This window comes from Dromaius novaehollandiae, chromosome 10, assembly GCF_036370855.1.
Source record: "Dromaius novaehollandiae isolate bDroNov1 chromosome 10, bDroNov1.hap1, whole genome shotgun sequence".
Lineage (NCBI taxonomy): Eukaryota > Metazoa > Chordata > Aves > Casuariiformes > Dromaiidae > Dromaius > Dromaius novaehollandiae.
Window position 1 is genome coordinate 11,584,984 of NC_088107.1, and position 20,504 is coordinate 11,605,487.

The following is a 20,504-nucleotide window of genomic DNA, read 5'->3' on the forward strand; positions in this document are numbered from 1 at the left end:
GTAGCCATTCTGTTACATGAGATCAAACAAAAAGTTCTTCTGGGCCAATTCACACTGCTGATGTTACATAAATATTTTTCTCTGTATTAATTTCTATTTCCTAGATAAAAACTGAGCATGCTAAGACAGCAAACAACAGGAGAATATTTTAGTGACATTCATGGGTAGCCCCTTTTAGGAGATGCATTGTGTATTATTTCTGATTTAGACTGGTAAATACAATCCCATGACATCACCGTAAAAAATGGCTGTGCTGCCTCTACTGATAGTGCCAACGAAAAACTAGCTGACTTTTTTAAGAAGAAAGCTGGCACAAACATTATAAAGTGAAACAAATAGCTGAGATTTATTGTCTACATGCAGAAAAGCCCAGTTATAGAAGGAAATGTTATTTAATATTTCTGCAGCTCTCCACTCCAAAACTGTTTGAATTAGTGCATTTAGCTTTTAGCTGATCTGAATATGGGCATCCAGGTCTAATTTCTCCTTTTATCTGTCCTTTCCAGTTTTTCTTCTTTTTTTATGTGTGTGGGGGGACTCTTGCATATTTTTATGATTTATTTTATGTTATTGTAATTTCTGTTTTTTCTCCTCTCATTTTATTTCTCAGCTTGCTTTATCAGACTATTTTATAGTTCTTTCCCATTCTTTCTCTCCTGCAAAACTTTCTCTCCCTATGATTTCTCCTCCCTGAAGTTATCTTACATATTCTGTCTGCCCCAGCCTCTTTCCTTTTTTGTTCGTTGGCCTACTGTTCCTGCTTTTTGCCTTAACCCTTTTCCATCCTCGTTAATGTCCTTTAGTGTGTTATGGACGCTGCGTTCACGTTGCAGGAGACAAGCAGGAGAGTTGTGCCTGTTGGCTCCCAGCTGATAGACTAATCTGTGAGTGGACACAAAAAGGTGAAAGGAGAAAGACAACTGTGCAGAACCTCTCACTAATGCCCAGATCATCATGACTGAAAAAAAAAAAAAAGAAAATATTCCAGTTCTCTGATGTGTGTCCACAGTGTAACCATTTCCCTCATGGGGAATTTCCATCTCCCCTGACAACTGATTCATTTTTCCTTCTTAAAAAGGCTCTTTAGCCCACAAAATGAGTTCCCAAGCAATAGTTCCTAGCTGGTGCCTTCAGGTTCCCCAGGATGGGTCTGAAACAAGGTGCGGTGAATCTCAGCTTTCTGATCTTCCAGTCCTACACTGCTAAGGGGATCTGGGCCCCTCTCACTCTCCAGTCTTTGTCCACCTTGGGGCGAGGAAAGCACAAAGGAGATAGCTTACGTCTTCTAACTGAGCATTAACTGAATTTACTTTTAAATATAGCCTCTGCTCGCTGTCTTCTGGTTTGTGTACTCTGTCTTCTTGTGTCCGTTCCCCCAACAAAATTGCCTCCATCTTCTGTAAGGTTCTGTAAATTTGTTCTGCGAAGCAGACCACGTTTGCCTGGTCTCAGTTTTGTCCTAATTATAAACCTAAATGCAGAGTGGTGACTATTCTGTTCCTCTTTTAGCCACATGCTTCCATAAATGCTGACAAGTCAGGAGCTATGATAAATAGCTTTCAGCTCCATAATTTAAATTGCTGCTGTATTTACAGCAAAACTCCAGTAGATGGCAAAAGCATCCACCTTATTTTTCAATTGGCAGGGCTTGGTTGATGTTACTGTGAAAAGGAAATTTAATTCAGATCTTACCAACTTTATTTTGTGTATCATATATTTTAAAATACAATCTCTTTGTTTTGCAGTGAGCACTAAACTTTGGGGACAACTCAGAAGTATTTTCAGTTGAACACAATAATATAGAACAGTGTAAGATTTTATAAAGATACTTTATTAAATTGAAATGTTATGATGAATTTCACAGATTTAGCATCACCTTTCCTGCTCACACAGAACTACTGCACTAAGAAACTGAAGTGCAGCCTGTCCGGTAGCAAATATCGATGGTAGGGGGGGTCTTTAATTTATTTCTCCCTTGTCACACAAACACACTTTTTTTTCAAAAGCCACAGAGGTAGCAATTTAAAAAAACATCCTAGGTTGTTTGTTAGAATTTGCCAGCTTGATTCACCATCTTACATTCTCTGGTCCAAAGACTTTCCACTTGATGGATAGTGCTTCAGGCACAAAAAACGTTCTCTACTACGTTCACTATTGTTAGTTTAGTTTTGTTTTCTCCTCAAAAGTTTCAAATATGCAATATGGAGATGCATTGTAAATGGATTTCTCATATAAAAATTGTAATAAAATATCAAAGACTGCTGGTAAATATACCTCGTACCAACAGTCTTTAGTATTTTAACATCGTTTCAGAAGCACACAGTTGAAGTAGGTATCGATCTCTGTTTTGTTTCAGTTATCACAAGGAAACAGGTATAATAGTCATTACAAAAATAAATTTGAATTCCACGCGCTTTGACACGACGGCGGTAAGATGTGCAGTCACCGGCACCACCGCGCCGCTTTGTGCGGCTGCGGCAGCGCCGTGCCCGCACAGCCGCCTTCGGCCTCCGCCCGGCCCGGGCCGCCGCCGCCGCGGGAGCCCTGACAGGACCCGGCCGCCCGGAACGCGCCTTCAGCGAGGTCGCCTGTGCCGCGGGGAGGCTGTTACTGTGCTGCAGCGTTTGCGAGAGCGGAGCCAGGCGGGTGACAACGCCTGACCGTTACCGCCACCACAGCGCCTCAGCCGCCCCGCCGCCGCCCCTCCCCCTCCGCCTGCCGTGAGGGAAGGGCAGCCGGCGGCAGCGGCTTCGCGGGGCCTCCACGAGCCTGCGCGGCGCGGGGGCGCATGCGCGGTGCCGCCGCGGCCGGGGGCGGTTAGCGGCTGACGCCGGGGCGCGCGGCCGGCGGCGCGGAGGGGGTGCGGGTACCGCCGGCCCCCGGAGCGGCGGGGCCCGCGCGGGCGGCGATGGCGGCCGCCGCCGCCGGCTCGGGGGCGCCTGCAGAGGTGCCTGCTGCTGCCGCCGCTGCCGCCGAGGCGGGCGCCGTGCTGCAGCGGGAGCCGCTGTACAACTGGCAGGCCACCAAGGGCTCGCTGCGGGAGCGCTTCGCCTTCCTCTTCTCCAACGAGCTGCTCAGCGACGTGCACTTCGTGGTGGGCAAGGGCAGCCCCCGCGGCGGCGGCGGCGGCGGCGGCGGAGGGGGGGGCCCTCCCGGGCCGGGCCAGCAGCGCATCCCCGCCCACCGCTTCGTGCTGGCGGCCGGCAGCGCCGTCTTCGACGCGATGTTCAACGGCGGCATGGCCACCACCTCGGCCGAGATCGAGCTGCCCGACGTGGAGCCCGCCGCCTTCCTGGCGCTGCTGAGGTCAGGCCGCGCCGGCGGCACCGCGGGGGGGGTGTGGGGGGTGCTGCTCCCGCCGGCGGCTCCTGTTCCCCGGCCTCACCTGCGGCCCCGGGGCCCCGCTGGTGCCTCTTCCCTGCGCCCGGGTCTCCCCACCGCGCTTCCTCCGCGGCGTCCCGCTCGCCGTCGGGCAGCGAGGCTCGCAGGAAGCGCGCCGCCACCTTGGGTCGCGGACAAGGTCAGGCGGCGCCGGCGGCCCCCCGCGGCCCCCCCTGCTCCTTCCCTCTGCCCCTGCCCGGCAGGAGCGCCCGCATGTCAGCGCGGCCGGGTGCCCGTGCAGAGAAGGGCCGCGGTACTGCGGGGGGCCTGGTTTGACTTCTCTTTTTTTTTTTGCTTCTTCTTTTTAAAGTGAAATGGTGGGAATTAGTGGCTCACTTGTCTCTCCCATGCTGCAGCTATGCACCGTCTAATAATGGCCGAAAAGAGCCGAGGCAGTTGTGCAGTGCTTTTAATTTCATTTGACATTTACTTTGGAATTTTACTAACCTTGCTGTTTATTTTTCAGTGGTGGCAGTAAATTGTTGTATATCTTGACCAAAGCAATACCCATTGCAGTTGCACTTATTTGAGATATTTTCTGGGTGGAGGGGGAGTGTGTGGCAGAAGGCAGTTAACTAATTTTACAGATAAACCGCCCAGGTGAGGTCATCAATGCCATGGTGAAGAAAAGTATGTAAAATGGGTTACTAATTTCCAACTTGGGCAGAATAGGGTCTGCTGCTTCTCATTCTCTCACAACTAATGAATTTACCCATCTTTTACCTTTACTCAGTGTAGTGATAAATAAAATCTATGGCATTCATAGGAATGGTTACTGATAGCTTTTATGCACCAGCCTTATTGCTGAGGTATGGTAATCTGATTAAACTGCTTAACCTTTAAGGCTTTTTTCTGAAGGAAACTTTTCTGCTAGGCAATTCCTTTGTAAAATATAGAAAACATTTCTGTAATGGAGATTTAGGAGATGAATAATACTATGATCTGGAAAGAAATTTAGTGTCTCAAAGCTTTGTGTGATGCAGAAGTTTTTTTTTTTTTTAAAAAAAAAACCTCCGGAGTCTTAACAACTTCCTTTATTTTTGTTTTGGGACTAAACAGACCAAACAGTGAGGTCTCACCTACTCCTTTTAGTAATCACCGAAATGGGTGCAACTGATTTGTCAGGCGAGGGGGTGGGTTAGTTTAAAAGTTTTAAAAAAAATAGAACAGCAGCAGCAATTTCTGCTATCTTTGTTGCTCATTATCAATGAATTGTATTTATTATCTGGTTTCTCAGCAAACAGGGTGTAGCAAAAACGTAAGGTTTGCGTAGCAAACGTAAGAGTTTGCGTAGCAGAGTGGGAAATAGTAGGAAATTCCTTTCAAGCAAAAATTTTTGCAAGATTAAAAGTAAATGAAAGTGTGCATGTATGTGTGTGTGTATACGTGTATATATATACATATGGAAAAAGTGGTACAGTGAAAAGCAGATGTAATTAGATAAGTTAGCTCGGATAAAAATGTAAACACAAAAGTGGTCGAGTTCTAAGTAGCAGTAAGAAGGATGACACTTGAAAACTGTAAAAGTGAATGAAGAGATGTTGTTACAATCAAACAAAAGCCATCTTGTGTTTGTAGAGCTGCTAGTACATAATGGCCTGGGGACTTACGTAAATAAACTTATTATACTTGTATCTTGTCTAAATATCACCAGACTGATGAATTGTTAAAGCTTCTCGGTTTGAAATCTTCTTTGGTTTGAAATACGCAGCAGCTTTTTAGGACATACCTCTCTATTATGTATATATTTTGAGCTTATATTGGAATAAATATAAATTGCAACACAATGTTAAAAACACACCCGAGGAAAACTTCTTTAATACAGACCAGGACTGGACTTTTTCCATAACAGTATACCCTGTTTTTAAAGTATACTGACTATAAGACCATCTATTTTTCCAGGAGGTGACCAGAAGAGGCACAAGAACCGTAGCTTGCATTGTTATCCCTTCTTATCTATCATGAGTAAATTTGCCAGGTAGTGGTGGTAGCCTTTTATGGGACCCTCTTGTTAATCTCTGCACAGACCAACTTGAGCTGTGTTGGCTAGGACTTAGGTCAACTGGGATCTTTGCCTATACATAGCAGAAAAGCATCAAGGTAAAGGAAAAATTAAACTGATAGAAAAATTTTTATAGGAAATTTATTAATTATTTAATGTTCAGCAAATCCTTTCTGTTTTACTTGCTCATGCATTTTGTTAGGTCCTGTCTGTAGTTGATATGTCTGGTAAGGATAATCCTACTTGTAGTTTAATGCCAAAGAAAAAGGCTTTTATGAAAAATTTTCTGATTTTTCTTAAACTTATTGTCTTTATCTGTCCAGTGAGACTGTTACTTCCTTGTCTTATGATGTAAACTTTCCTCAGTGTTAGTCTTTTGTTGCCAAATCGATAATAGTTCGAGAATTACATTTATGGGGAGGAAGGAAGCAGTTAGAAATTGCACAATTTGAACAGCTAATATTTACCAAGTTAATGTGACATGTAACATCTGTTTTTCAATTTGTCTGTGGATATACTCATCCACAATTTAAAAATGGGTACAGTTGCTACCTTTTTCTGAGAAGCCTCTGAAATACCAGATTTCTAGAGCTGAGGCATTTAAAAATAATGAAGAGAAGCTTTAATTGATAGTATTGGTGTAATTTGAGTAATAAGTTTTGGGGGTTCTTTTTTCCACTAAAGAAAGCTGTTGTAAGACCTCCTTATCTATCATTTTGGCTAAAATTTTAACTGTAAAAATGGAAGAGGAAGAAACTTTTAGAACTTACTGGGGAGGGGGAGAAAGCATTCTTAGAAAATAATTGGCTGAGCTCAGAGGCCTAAAAATGACTGTGGTGTGTGTTTTGGCTTACCATCCAGTGTTCTCTTGCCTGAAGAGTTCTCAAACATGAGCCAAAGGAGTTTTTCTAAAGCAGCTGACTGCTTCAGTAGTTTCGCAGATAAATCCTTAAGAACTCAAAATTAAGTCAAAGCCACAAAGTTTGTGTCTGCTTTTTTCTGATTCATAATTAATCAACTTCTTTTGCATGTTTCTAACTGCACAACTTGAACAGCTTAGGTCTGGAAAATAAAAGTAGTTTCATACTAGCATTCTGTGTTTCTGTGTTTTAGAGTTTTGGTTTGTTTTTTAATAAGACTTTTTAAATTTTCATTCATTCTCATTTTAAAGTGCAATTTAGAGTAACTTAACTTGTACTTTGATCATAGGATAAAGGGAAGTGGCAACACGAGATGAAATTAACCTTCTGAATGTCTTAGCAGAGGACTTTGACAGACAATAAATAGAGGGGTAATCACGGCTAACTGGGAAAGACCTTTGAGTTTTATGTTGGTGAAAATATTTCAGTTGTTGGAAAGATGCTAGTGCTATGGGAGAAAGAAGTGCTAGCTTGAGAATAAAGAAAAGTGGCATAAAATTTGAGATGCTTATTTAAAATCAACAGTTGAGTGGTCACTTGGAAAACTGTTCTGTCCTTTTGAAGTGTTCCTCTGCTATATCACCACCACCTCCCCCCAGTGAAAATAAAATTAATCAATGTCCAAAGAGTAGATTACTTTTTGTGAATTGGAAGAGAAGGAAGGAGGGAGGTAATGGAGAAGGAGAAGTGGTGGTCTTGAACACCACTGGTCTTAGCAGTCTGCTAATCAAGGAGAACGACTTTTAATTTATTCTTTTCTTTCTTAGCAAAGAAGAAAAATGGTCTCTAAAATCAAAAGAGGAGAGAATGGAGGGATCTGCAAAAATGGGATGTAAATTTAGATAAAAGTAGAGAGAAAAAGGATTGGGAAAATATGTTTTTAAATGTACACATGAATGGAGGAGGAAGAATGGTATAAACATAAAGGAATGCTAGTTCACACTTGCCATGAATGGGAGAGTCAACATGGCCCAGAGACCTGCTGGCATGTGAGCAGAGGGATTCTTCAGAGAGAAGACACACCTGGAGTTTTTCTTGATGAATAGAGAAATGAATCATGATCATCAATCCATACACTTAAGGAAAATACTGTAGGATTATATGAAACTTTAGAATAATTTATTACTTTATTACTATCATTAATTGTTTTTTCAGCTACCTCTTAACTTTGCAAATTCATGCTTTTTAGCATTTGCAAAAGACTGCTTTTTGGCTCTGGCAAGTGCCAGAAGAGTGTTGGCTCTGTGCAAAATTTGAAATATTAAACACAACAAAATGACTGTGTGACTTTCCTAATGTATCTGTACACTTCTTGTCCTATCATGAGTTTTCTCACTTTAAAAGCATGTAACTGTGTCACATGTTCTATTAGTATGAGTTGTCATGGCCTCTGGTGATCAAATCCTAGAAACTGACCATGAGATCAATCTGCTGGACTTGAGATGCTGTGCAGCTCCTGCTTAAAACTTTAACCCTTTAAGCTGTGTGACTTTGTCACTGGCACATATGCTTTCATTTGGGGAGTGTCCCTTAAGGTACAACCAGTCACACAGCAGGGGAGGGATTGGAGCACAGAGCTTCAGGTATGTTCTCCGTGGGATCAGAAAGCATCCTGTAGCTCATAGATCTCTCATGAATGAAAATCTTGTGTGCCTATTTGCTGTTGCCACATTTGGATTCCTGTCTTTTGGTCATATAATTGGCTTCTGACCATATGAGGAAAAAGCCTGCAAGATTCCTGGGAAAGGAAGGATCAGGAAAGTACAGGCTACCAAAATTAATAGCTTGGAGCTGCACTGTGACTGTTAAGAAAGTATAGAAAGTGAACCACGAGTCAGATAAGCCTCTCTAGTGGGTCAGTTCATTGGCTTCAAATTGCATTCTCTTCAGGAATAAAATCAAAATCATGTTCCTAAAAACAGCTTGATGAAAGTATTTTTGGGGATTAAATAAAACTGACAGTGTGTGGTTGGTAGTGCTGCTCTTTTTCAGCCTCTTAATGTCTAATTCTTATGTGATTGGGATTTCAAGTTCATATAAAATCTTACAAGGTTAGGACACTTTGAAACATTTTTAATTTTAAAACTGAAATCTAAATGCGTTATTTTAGTGCTTAAACAAACAATTTGTCAACTCCATATTCAAAAGTGCATGTTGAAAACTGTACCTGCTAGATTTTAGTTTCGTGAAAGTAAACTTGTCAGTGATTGTGATTGGCAAGTCAGCCCGTTATTTTGATTAGTAACAAATAATTTATAGGTTTCATAATTTAGTTTGAAACGAACTAAATGAAACTTTAAATATTTCAGCATTTAATTAAACTTCTTTCTAAAAGCTGTTTGATGTAAATCCTGTTTAAAGGGTTAATCTAAAACATCACTCACATTTTCCAAGTGATACGAAAGCAATTTGAATGAATTTGAGTATTGTAACGGTAAATGTGTACCTCTTGGTAAGTGACACCAAGTTTAACATCGAAGGCTATATTTAGTTGTAGATTAGCATGAATGAGCGGTTAGCAATGACTGAGAACTAGTTCTTTTTTAGGAAAGTAAAAAATTATTAATAATGAAGAATGTTAACTGAAACTTTAACTACAGTTTTCCACTACTTAGATCTCCCGTTGTTGCAGACAAGCTCATTACTTTCACAGGCTTCTGTTAAATGTAAACTGCTTATCGTTACTTTAAAACTTCTAAACCTGTCTTCCATCTCTGCCTTCTTGATGTTTTTGGTTATTATGTTGAAAGCTGATGAAATATTGATAAGATTGTTATCTTCAATGTCATCAGTAAGAACAGTTATTTTTTTAAAAGTCCTCCTTTCTATACAGAACTTCAAAATAAATGTTGTCTTGTCTAGTCTCAAGTGACAGCTGCTCAGGAAAGATTTTTCCTGGTTTTGGTGAAGATTTCTATCTCCTGGCTCACTGCTAATGCTAAAACCTCAACCAGTCATGTAGTCTCAAACAGTGGAGACAAGCCAGAGTTTTGCTATGGCAATCTGCAGCAGGAATAGGAGACTCAAGGTCACCTGCTAGACTATTACTTGCTTTTCTCTGTTCTGTACCCTAGGGAATGGTGACTTTGACATAACATATTACCACAGTAGAAGTCCTTGAAGCTGTTCTTTTCATGACTGGGAAGCTAGTGTGCACTTTCAGTAAATTAAAATCGGTAATATAGCCATGGAGGGTTAGATATACATATTTAGAAATACAGCTCTTCCCAGTGCATCAAAAGAGATTGCATTAGTATGTTAAGTAATGCTGCAGCTCAGCTGTTGTTTACAGTTTAGTAGCTATGTATAACTAGTACAGCCATATCAGTCTTAGGGAGTAGTAAATATTAAAACAAATGTATGCTATTAAGTTAACATAATACTCTTTCTTCAACTGTTTTATTAGTTTATTAATTTATAAAAATGTCGTGTGGTCAGCTGTTGCATATTCATAATGTAAATCTTTGACCTGTTTTCCAAATGCAAAGAGACTCTTACATTGTGCTTAACTGCACATCCAGATACATTTTCATCATCTATATTTGTATATTGTTTTCCAGGTTTCTTTACTCAGATGAAGTTCAAATTGGTCCAGAAACTGTTATGACTACTCTTTACACTGCTAAGAAGTATGCAGTTCCAGCCCTGGAAGCACATTGTGTGGATTTTCTAACTAAGCACCTCAGAGCAGATAATGCTTTTATGTTACTTACTCAGGTAGGTTCATTCAAGCTTAGCTTTGATTTACTATGAAAATGAATATTTGGAGAGAAAGGACTAAATAATATTTCACAGTGGGTTTAGCCATGACAAGGTCTAGTTTATGTATAAAAATGTGTCATTGCTCTATGATAGCATTTTTATGGACTTGTCTTGGCTTCTTATCTGGTAGTGTTAATACGGAGGGAAACGATCTTGGACTTCTTAATTAATATGCAATGTACTGGGACATTTCAAACAGGGCCAGTTTACTCTCCAATATATTTACATGAATATTGTAATGTTTTTTGTTAATACTGTATTTCAGTTTGCTCTAGTAGATTTGATTTATACTTATTTTACTTATCACATTGCCAAAACTAAAAACATATGCAGGAAAGAAAACTTGCATGCAGTGAATTCTCTTAAATCCTCAAAGCAGTACATAATTAAAGTGCTCTTTAAGGTATAAACACAAGGTGTACTTAGACAAATCAGCCTGTTAAAATTAAATCTATTCTAGAGTAAAAATATTTGCTCATTAGGATTAGTGGTTTGACAACTTGATGCTTGCAATACCAGAGTAACCAAAGTGGTGTTTCTTTGTTTTTGTAGGCTCGTTTATTTGATGAACCTCAGCTTGCTAGTCTTTGTCTTGACACGATAGACAAAAGTACCATGGATGCAATAAGCGCAGAAGGCTTCACTGATATTGATATTGGTAAGTTACTTTCTGTGTCCTAAATACTACAATCCTGAAAGGAACCGTATTGTTTTGTTGCTGCATGATTGTTCTCTATTCAGAGTTGCACAGATCAGGTACAAATTATGGAATCCATTTAAAAAAAAAACCCAACGGCTGATTTCTTTTTCACCTTTTAGGAAAAGCCAGCAGTTGTAAATTTGGTTACTTCCATTTTTCCAAATTCCATTGTTATGTATGTCTAAGATCTTACTCCAGTTCAGTTAAGATGTGTCAAAAATTCAGACTGAGGGTGGGTATTCTAGCTGCTTAAAGAAACTGTGAAGTCATTGTTAACTCTTGTGTTCAGTGCACTTACAGCACTGTCTGTGACTGCTCTTCGTAAGTCTCAATCTGTTAGGACTTTCAGATGTGATATTTTCTATGACGCCAGATGTGCCTTGCTCTAATTTGGGGGATGTAATAACTCCTGAAGAAGACAGAATATTGAGAATGTGAAAACACTGTTTTTCAGGCTTGTGTGTTGAGGTTCTTTACAGTATTATTCATTTGAATTGGTGTTCACTGAGTAGTGTCTTATACTTCACCAATATCAAAGTTGTGCAACTCCATAGGAACTGTTTTTCATAGGAAATGGACTATGTTCTCATTTATATAAAAGAATGAAGAACAAGTTCTAAGTTAGTATCACTTTCATGTATCCTTAAATGTTTTTTTTTGTGACCACTGCTTCTAGTGTCTACAGCTGATCCAGTTTGGCAGGTGGATATGCAGATGAGAATAAGACAGTGTTGTCATGAATAACTTTTTTTCTTCCATAGTGTGCATGTAGTACTTACAGCAATTCCCTTTTGATCTTTCCCTAGCCATGGAAGTTCTTTAGGGTATTTGTTGTCACTGTAGAGATTATATGTAGTCATAATCTTAGGAATCAAGAAGACTGTTCATATTCTGTCCTCATAGCAGGAGGAGGGGTAGAGGTTTTTGGTTTGGAATATAGATACCATTTGTAGATTTATTTTAGACATAAGACAAATTCTTATCCTTGTCTTGTTATAAATGTCCTTAATGTTTATTTGTTTCGCTTTTAAGCTTACTTGAGATGTATAGAAGTGTTATTAGTCTGAATGAATACTGATCCAAATCTGTTAACTTCTTGTTTAGACACATTATGTGCAGTTCTGGAAAGAGACACCCTTAGTATTCGAGAAAGTAGACTCTTTGGAGCTGTTGTTCGTTGGGCAGAAGCAGAATGTCAAAGACAACAACTGCCTGTGACATTTGGAAACAAACAGAAAGTGCTTGGAAGAGCTCTTTCCTTAATCCGTTTTCCACTAATGACTATTGAAGAGTTTGCAGCAGGTGAGCGTTTGGGTTCTTTGTCCTACTGTTAGACCATGGCTCTGCACTACACCACCCATCTGCAAGTGTTTAGATGCTTAATACTCTATTATGTTATTAATATCCTACTAATGAAAGATGTGATGCACTCTTAATCAAAGCAAATCATCCTGCAGAAGATGTTCTGGCCTTTGGAAAATGTTATTGTCATTTTCAGTTTGCAAATATGTGGTTTAAATACAACAGTTGGAGTAGTTGTTAGAATCACCATAGAAGTTTTCTCTTTTCACAGGTCCTGCTCAGTCTGGAATCTTGTCAGATCGGGAAGTAGTAAATCTCTTCCTTCATTTTACTGTCAATCCTAAACCCAAAGTAGATTATATTGACCGACCAAGATGTTGTCTTAGAGGAAAAGAATGCAGCATTAACAGGTTCCAGCAAGTGGAGAGTCGCTGGGGCTACAGTGGAACAAGTGATCGGATTAGGTATGGCTTTTTAAACTACTTGGAGGAGAGGCAGAGAACTGTGGAAAGAAAGGGAACACATTACTCAACTGCTGCTTCGTTGGCATAAGATGCAGTAACAAACATGAGGGTTCTGTTTGGGCAGGTTTGATCTTTTCCTTTTTTAGGAAACTTTGTATTTTGCTATGTGCAGAACAGCTAAGTAGCAAAGAACAAACTTTTGGAAGGCTGAATGCATTCTAGAGCACAGGATTCTGGTGACTGGATACTTGGTGCATATCCATTTTAAAATACCAAGTCTTGATCTGTTTTTTATTTCGGAGAGATTCAAAAGAATATGATTATCTTTTGTTTAGTGATCCTGAATATTCAAGAATATCGTTGTGTATTAGCAAAGCTTTAGCCTGCAAAACTGATACCTTAAGCATATTGCCATCAAAATCTGGTAGAAAATATTTCTGAAAAAATATTAATGTAATGTCATTTTAAGTTTACTTCCCTATTCTTCAAAAGGAATCCTTTTTACTTGATTTGGAATAAGATAACATGACAGTTGTTTAAATTTCTTCCTTGGCTTGTGTCTTGTTAGGTTCACAGTTAATAGAAGAATTTCCATAGTGGGATTTGGGTTATATGGATCTATTCACGGACCCACAGATTATCAAGTTAATATACAGGTACAGTATATTCTGTTGAAATAGCATATGTAGAAACTACACTAGTTACAGACAAGTCTTGCAAAACATCTGTTGTATATTGGAATTGGGTAGGAGCAGTATGTTAGGCAAAGAATCTAATCTGTGTTTTGATCCCAGCAGTGGTCGTAAGCAGGTGCCTAGGGAAAAGTAAGAACAATATGAATTTTTTCTCCTTTTCCCCTTCTGGCCTCCAGCTATTTTCAATATAGAAAATTTCCTGAGAATGGTTTGATTTCTCTGTTTAGTAGCTCCCAGTGAATCTGTCTTCAGAGTGCTTGTCCTGCCTAACCTTGAACTCCTGTAAACTTACAGTAAAGGAATCTTACAAGTTTCTGATCTGTTCATTGGGCACTGAGTCTGTCCTTTTTTGAAATTTCTAGTAATTCAGGCAGTTACAATTCAGGAAAGAGATCTTGGGTTTGTCATCAACAGTTCTCTGAAATCAATGACACCACATGTAGTGACTGCCAGAAAAACCCATTAAAGGTTCTGTGTCATCAGGGAGATACTGAAAACAAGATAGAAGGTAACACTATGTTGCTATAGGAAAGCCAGGTGTGCCCACATGTTGAGTGTTGTGTTCAGGCCGGGTCTCATGTAGTAGTGCTAGAAGGTAGAGAAAGAAGTAATTAAAATGATTACAGGGATGGAACTGTTCCTTTATGAGAAGAGACCAAATATGCTAGGACTCTTCAATTTGCAGAGGAGGAGGCTAAGGGGAGGTTTGATCAGTACTTCCATAATCACGGAGGCAATGGATAAGGTAAATGCAGAACTGTTTGTTATTCACCAAATCCCACAATATTAGAACTAGGAGACTCTTACTGAGATTAGCAGGAGAACAAAACAAATACTAGTATTTTTTTTTTTTTTTATACAGAGAATACTAAACATGTTGCCACAGGAGACATATATCCCTTTAATCAGGTGGTATTTGGACAAGTTCATTCAAAAAAACCCGGATCCTTTAACAGATTCCAACAGGAATAGAAGGAGGATGTACACTGTAGCATCCCTAGAAGAACAGTTGTGCATGCTGGGGGAATGGTAGAGTCCGGACTCAGATCCTGTCCATCAGAAGCATCTTCTGTTGCCGCTGTCAGAGCGTATTGAACGTAACAGACCAGTTGTCTGACCCAGTGGGGTGTGTATTATGTTCCTAGTACGCATACTGGCCTTAAAGGCTCATCATTGCCCAGACCTACAATTGTTTGGAAAGACTGACATCTTGTTTGCTAATCCTTCAATCTTAGATGGGAGGTTGCACATTACTGTTACCATAACTGCTTTTGTAGTTACTTAAGTTTTAGGCTTACTGAAAACATAGTTTCAGCATGGGAATCTCCTCAGGTTCTTCTGCTGATAAATGATTCATTTATGGTGGTGTTCTTCTGACTTCCGTGTGAAGACCTTAACCCGCTGATGCTCATTTTATATCCTGATGGTGTCTATCCCACCAGAGAGTCTATAGGGCTTTCTGCCACTACTGTGTTGAAGGAGGTGTTTTACACTGGTTTTGAAGCTTTCAGCTGGCTATTTCTCAAGCCTTCTCTTGGCCTGCTTAATTATATTTTTTACATTTTAATCTGTCAGTTTGAACATTTCTGTTTTAATCTAGATAAAACTTCATCTTTCTATAGGACACCCCTTTTTGCTTCCAGTAACAGCCCTTTGCTGTCTAGTCATGCCAGCCTCTTTCCCCTTTCTGAAGCCTTTCCTAATGGGTAATATGTACTGATGTTGTACTTGGAGTGTGGTGTCCTTCAGTAAGTAGTCTGCATGCCATCTGTAAGGATTTGATTCTCTTAATTGTTCCTTTTAGCTTCTTTTCAACACGCTTCTGTATTTCTTCTCTTTTTGAAGTTTAGCATAACTGTGGTGGATTTGTTTCCGTTGCTCATGTAGGAATGTTGACTCTTAGGTATATTATGGTCGCTGTTACATAGTGTTTCCATTATGAAATTTTGAATCTGATCCTGATCATCACTTGGTACCAAATCAAGGGTTGCATTTCCTCCTTCTGAGCAATTGGTAAGCAAGCTCCTGAAATGGTCAGTGGTAGCATCTAAAAATGTCCTCCCTGCTTCATGTCCTGGTATGACACTTGGCCAGTCTGAGAGGGTAATTTAAGTCATCACTAAAATTCTATTTCCTGTCAGGATTATCTTCTAGTTAAGTGGGCAGTAATACTGATCCAGCGCTATATCTTTAAGTAGGGACTTTCAGTCTGTGTGAATTGTGTTAGTTACTGCAATTAGTTTTGATTTGATTCTAAGCTTTCTAACAGGTACTAACACTCTGTGACCAGCGCAGTTCTACTGTCATGTGTATTTTGTAACCTGGTACTACAGCATCCTATTGATGTGATATGTTAGGTGTATGGGAAATTTTGTGGAAAAAGAAAATCAGCGACTTCACTTAGCCCATCTTATTCCATAGATTTCTAGCATTTGTTGAAACTGTTCCTTTGGTTCATCTCTAGGCATCTTTTTTTTTAAAATGTCAGTTTATTTTTCTTCTGTTTCCTATTATTTCCATTTTCTGACCATCCTGTACTTAAGGATAAGAATTTTTGTGTCTGTCTTTCATGAAAGAATGTTATGTCTTCTCTCTTATGATTCTCCAAAGAGAATGTATCTGGGATGAGGTTTCAAAGGAATTTGTTGCTTTTTCCACATTCCTTAGTTTGAAAGCTCACTTGCAAATTCCTTGATTTGAAATGCCATTAGCTTGGTTTTCTCAGACTACATTTGTGTAAGTAAGTAGCACAGCGCACTAGGAATAGATCTTTAGAACAAAACAGTTGGTACTGAAGACCCAGCAGCTACACTATACATATTTGGGGATTTTTACTTTGTACTAACTCTTGTTTGATCCTCTGACCTAAATTCCTGTTAGCAGATGAAAAGCATTTGGTGTGCTCCCTCAGTTTGTTTTCAGGATCTATTTCCTTTGAAAAGAATTTAGTTCTTTCAAGGCAAACCAAAGCATGTTAAGTAGGAATGATAAAAGAGATTCACTTGAAAAACACACTCCTGATCCAACCTGAAAGGCTAGTATACCCCTATGGTTCAGGTGAAGGCCATGCATCCTATACAGATTCCCTTTTTTCTGGCAGTATTCCCAGTTCCTGATGAATCTGAAACCTTGTCATGCAATCTTTTCAGCCAGGTATTTAAATTCTGCCTCTCTACCTTTCTTCCTGGACCTGCATGAAGCACTGGGAGAGCTACAGAGAAAGTTAAACATTTTATTCTTGTCTTAAAATAGTGATAATTTATATTACAAATACGTCTTTCGTTTGAAGTGGTGTATGACTTCAGCATTATAAGTTCTAGTATTTCTATTGATTGTGGCTAAAAAAAACCCCCACAGTTTGAAGCCCTATTTTAGGCAAGATGTACTCTGTCTTATTTGTGCATTATTAAAATTATATAATAATTTAATAAAATATTAAAGCTGATTGGATTCTTGTTAGTGCAGTAATCACAAGATGCATTAATTCATGTTACTGTAATACTCTGCTATCCAGCTTCTGCAAGAGACATTCAGCAGCAGGAATTGCTATCCAAAATGACATGTGCACAACTTAGCTAGTGATTTCTGTTCTTCACTAAAACTGAAGGGAAAAGAAATAGAATATGCAGTCTGAGTGTAATTTTTAGACTGAATGTAAAATAGAAAAATTGTATAATTGTGTGGTAGTGGGGTTGTTGATCACTGAAACACTGAAGTACAAATTTCTTTTTATTTCTCAGAGTATATCATGGTCTGCTTACATTATTTGTGAAAACTTGTTTTCCTAAATTTGCCAAAGCCAGTGAAGAGGCAGGGCCTACATACTAGTTTTGCACTTCTTATGTGGGCTGTGTAGATGTACAACAGAGGTTAGCAAATCAAAGTACAGGATTGTATGTGGTCTATGAAGGTCAAAAGCTGAAAGTCTAACAACTGTTTTCCATCTCCTCCCAAGCAAAGACTATAACCTGATTGGAGTGCAGTGTTTGTGGGCTGAATTCAGCCTGCAGATGGACAGCCCATGTAAAAACTTACAAGTTGTGCTTCAGCACACTGCTGGGTGAATCGTAATGGTATTATCGGGAAATTATACCTGCCTTCCAGATCTGAGGTTGCGCTATCCTTCCAGTAAAACTGGGTGGAGTAGGCAAGTGTTCACTTGTAATATTCTAATATGCATGTAACAGGAATCTTTCTCAAGCTTGTAAACCTAAAAGTATTATTTTCATGTTTTTATGCAGATAATTGATTATGAGAAGAATCAGACACTAGGACAAAATGATACTGGATTTAGCTGTGATGGAACTGCCAATACGTTCAGAGTTATGTTCAAAGAACCTATAGAGATTTTACCAACAGTTTGCTACACAGCTTGTGCTACACTGAAAGTAAGAACAGTATAGAAGAAATTGTTGTTTTGACCCAAGATTTTGTCTAACTTGTATTTGTTTTCTGATGGAGGAGTGCCTTTTAGGTCTTTAATTTAAGTTCAATGCTGCAGTTAAATTCTGTGGTAACTTGTAAAACTGTGCTACCTCTGTTCTGTGCAGCAGCACAGAATTCATAACCGGAGTGAAAGAGAGGTGGGGATGCTGATTTATCTCCAGTTTTTCTCCTTTGTTTTCCCACTTTCTGGTGCAGTGTGGGAGTTGGAATGGGTCCCAATGAAAGTCACTGGTCCTGTTTGCGCAAAGGCACTACCTGCCGTATTTGATCTGGCAGCTATCTGTATCAAAGTTTAAGGGTTTTTTTTTGTTTTGTTTGGGGGGTTTAAGATTTCTTTTTATCAAGGATATTCCTGCCAATAGCTATATCCAAGAAAATCGAAAGCTTTATCATTTTTACATACTAGTGCTTGAAATACAGGAAGGAGTGATTTGTTTTAGGAATGGCTCCTCCTGATGTTAAAGACAAATTTATTCATTCAATGTTTTATCCAAAATCATTAAAAATTAGTGTTCTTTTAAATCTGATTCCTTATACAGAAATCAAAGTTGAGTAGGTTGGAAAAAATAATGCACATTTAAAAGAAGCTGAGGCAGAGAACTAATTGAGGGTATGGACAATCTGTATGACAAGGAGAAACACTTTAAAATATTTACTCATTATTAGTAAGGTAAACCCAAGTGATTTAAGTCTATTTTCAGAGAAAGTAGACATTTTTTTAATGTAGACTTCTGGGCTTTTGCTTCTTTTGTCTGTGGTTTTGCATGTAACTTAAGTTGCTGTGGATACAGTGATTTTATACTACTATGACAATCTAAGTCAATAGAACTTCAACACTTTATGGGTTTTGCAGCACATTTCCATTCAGTTGCTAATCTCTTTTGATGTTTCTAGGGTCCTGATTCTCACTATGGAACAAAAGGATTGAAGAAAGTGATTCATGAATCTCCTACTGCTAGCAAAACATGCTTTGTCTTTTACAGTTCACCAGGTAACAATAATGGTACATCAATAGAAGATGGACAGATACCAGAAATAATATTTTATACATAATTTCACGTGATCACCTTGGATGTGTCTGTGTATCAGTGGACTTTAGCTCACTATTGGTGGCTGTCACAAAACTCTGTGAAATTACATGAATATGTAAAAACAAAACTAACTTGTTTGAGGGGTACCAGAAAAGCTATTTTCTCTGCATGATTACTAGCAGAATGGGATTAACTTAGTTTTTCCTCTTAACAAAGCCTCAAGTGGAGTAAGTATGCTGTATATTGAAAAGATTGTTTTAAATAGTATCTTGTGATTGATGGCTTTGTATTTTGACCCCCTTCATTTCTGACATAGTGGAATTCACCTTTTAAACTGGAAAACGTTATTTGTTATGAACTTCTAGTGTACATTTTCCCCAGCCTGTCCTAAAAAGACAGTAAATCTGCTGCTGTATTCCCAGCTTACATTTCTCTCCAAAATCACCTTGGAATGACCCTATGAACCTGCATTACTATTTTTTTGTAAAGTTCATCAGCAAAGCTGGATTCATGCTACTATCACTTTGACTCTTTGGATGAGCCATGGAGAATTAATGGACTTAGCACTTCAGACAGCATCAGCAACTGTGGTGAAGAAATACTAAGTCAAAATCTGCAATATGGATGTATCCAGAATCTCTTAATTCAGAAGGGCTGTTTTGGAACATAGAGCTGGTTATGGAGATAGCCACTGTATATACATACATATGTGCCTGTAAGAAAATGTATAATGTGAAAATGAGAATACAAGACTTGTAATGATGTTATTTTATGACTGGATGCTCTGATACTAAATACTAAAAAGCTAGTATGAAATAAGGTTTATTTGTGTACAACTAGTTTTACAGACTGTACAATAATTTGATGTAGTTAAGGTACATATATAGTATTCAGTGTCTTGCAATATTTGCTGTAGTTTCACAGATAAATGGTAGAACTCCTTCCTGTACAGAATCCTGTGCCCTCTCACAAACTCCCACAAACTAAAGTGACACTTTGAGAACAATGCGGGTTTGGGAACACAGGAAAAACACCTTATCTACTACAGGGCTGCTAAAGTGTGTACATTCACTTTTATAAGGCCTTTACTGTCTCAGTAACTAGTTTACTTTTTAAAATATGGAAACAAGTGAAAACTTGCATCACTTCACTTGCAAATACTGCCTTTGAAAAGGCAGCTGTTGATAGAAAATTTGATCAAGTTAATTAAAGGAGGAAGCTATTACTGAAGATTCACCTTTTAAACTGGAAAAGGTTACTATGAACTTCTAATGTGCCTTTTCCCCAGCCTGTCCTAAAAAGACAGTAACTCTGCTGCTGTGGTCCCAGCTTACGTGTGGAATGGCCTTACGGAGCTGCGTTACTATAGTACTGCAATCTTTCCTACGGGGATTATTGCAAGAAAGTAGTTCTATAGACACTGTTCATTGTTTTGACCCCTTTTGTCGTCAGAGGGATTTTAGATGCAAGCGGAACTTTTTTAAACTAATAGCTGCTTGTACATCCCAAGCCATGCGCTAGGTGAAGGCTGAATTACGGATGAGGAACTTCCTCTATGTTTTTAGATGCATCTTCTTTCCCCTGCCCTCATTTGTCTTTAACTGCCTGCTAGGGAGAAGGGCCTGTAGGTCTCCGGTCTCAAAATTCCGGCGTTAAAGCAAGCGCAGCGCTGCGCTGCCTGTTGCGCGGGCGGGCTGCGGCGGCAGCGCGGAGGCGGGGACTGCGGCGGGGACGCGGCCCCCTTGGGGCAGCCTCCGGCCGCGCCGGGCCGGGCCGGGCCGCAGCGCGCAGGCGCGGCCAG

General features: G+C 39.5%; 1 protein-coding gene across 1 annotated transcript; it reads left to right on the forward strand.

Moving 5' to 3' along the window:
- Window positions 1-2,777: 2,777 nt before the first annotated feature.
- BTBD1 (BTB domain containing 1) lies at window positions 2,778-19,522 on the forward strand. Its single transcript, XM_026121269.2, has 8 exons — window positions 2,778-3,306; window positions 9,864-10,020; window positions 10,618-10,723; window positions 11,870-12,067; window positions 12,339-12,531; window positions 13,100-13,187; window positions 17,468-17,614; window positions 18,567-19,522. Exons 1-8 carry the CDS (start codon window positions 2,909-2,911, stop codon window positions 18,723-18,725), a joined length of 1,446 nt encoding a protein of 481 aa, XP_025977054.1. The 5' UTR covers window positions 2,778-2,908; the 3' UTR covers window positions 18,726-19,522.
- The last annotated feature ends 982 nt before the right edge of the window (window positions 19,523-20,504 follow it).

Bases quoted from the DNA above. Each gene is read 5' to 3' on its own strand.
- BTBD1 (XM_026121269.2), top strand. From the start codon at position 2,909: ATGGCGGCCGCCGCCGCCGGCTCGGGGGCGCCTGCAGAGGTGCCTGCT. The intron at 10,021-10,617 runs GTAGGTTCATTC...TTGTTTTTGTAG, and splicing joins CTTTTATGTTACTTACTCAG to GCTCGTTTATTTGATGAACC. The intron at 13,188-17,467 runs GTACAGTATATT...GTTTTTATGCAG, and splicing joins ATTATCAAGTTAATATACAG to ATAATTGATTATGAGAAGAA.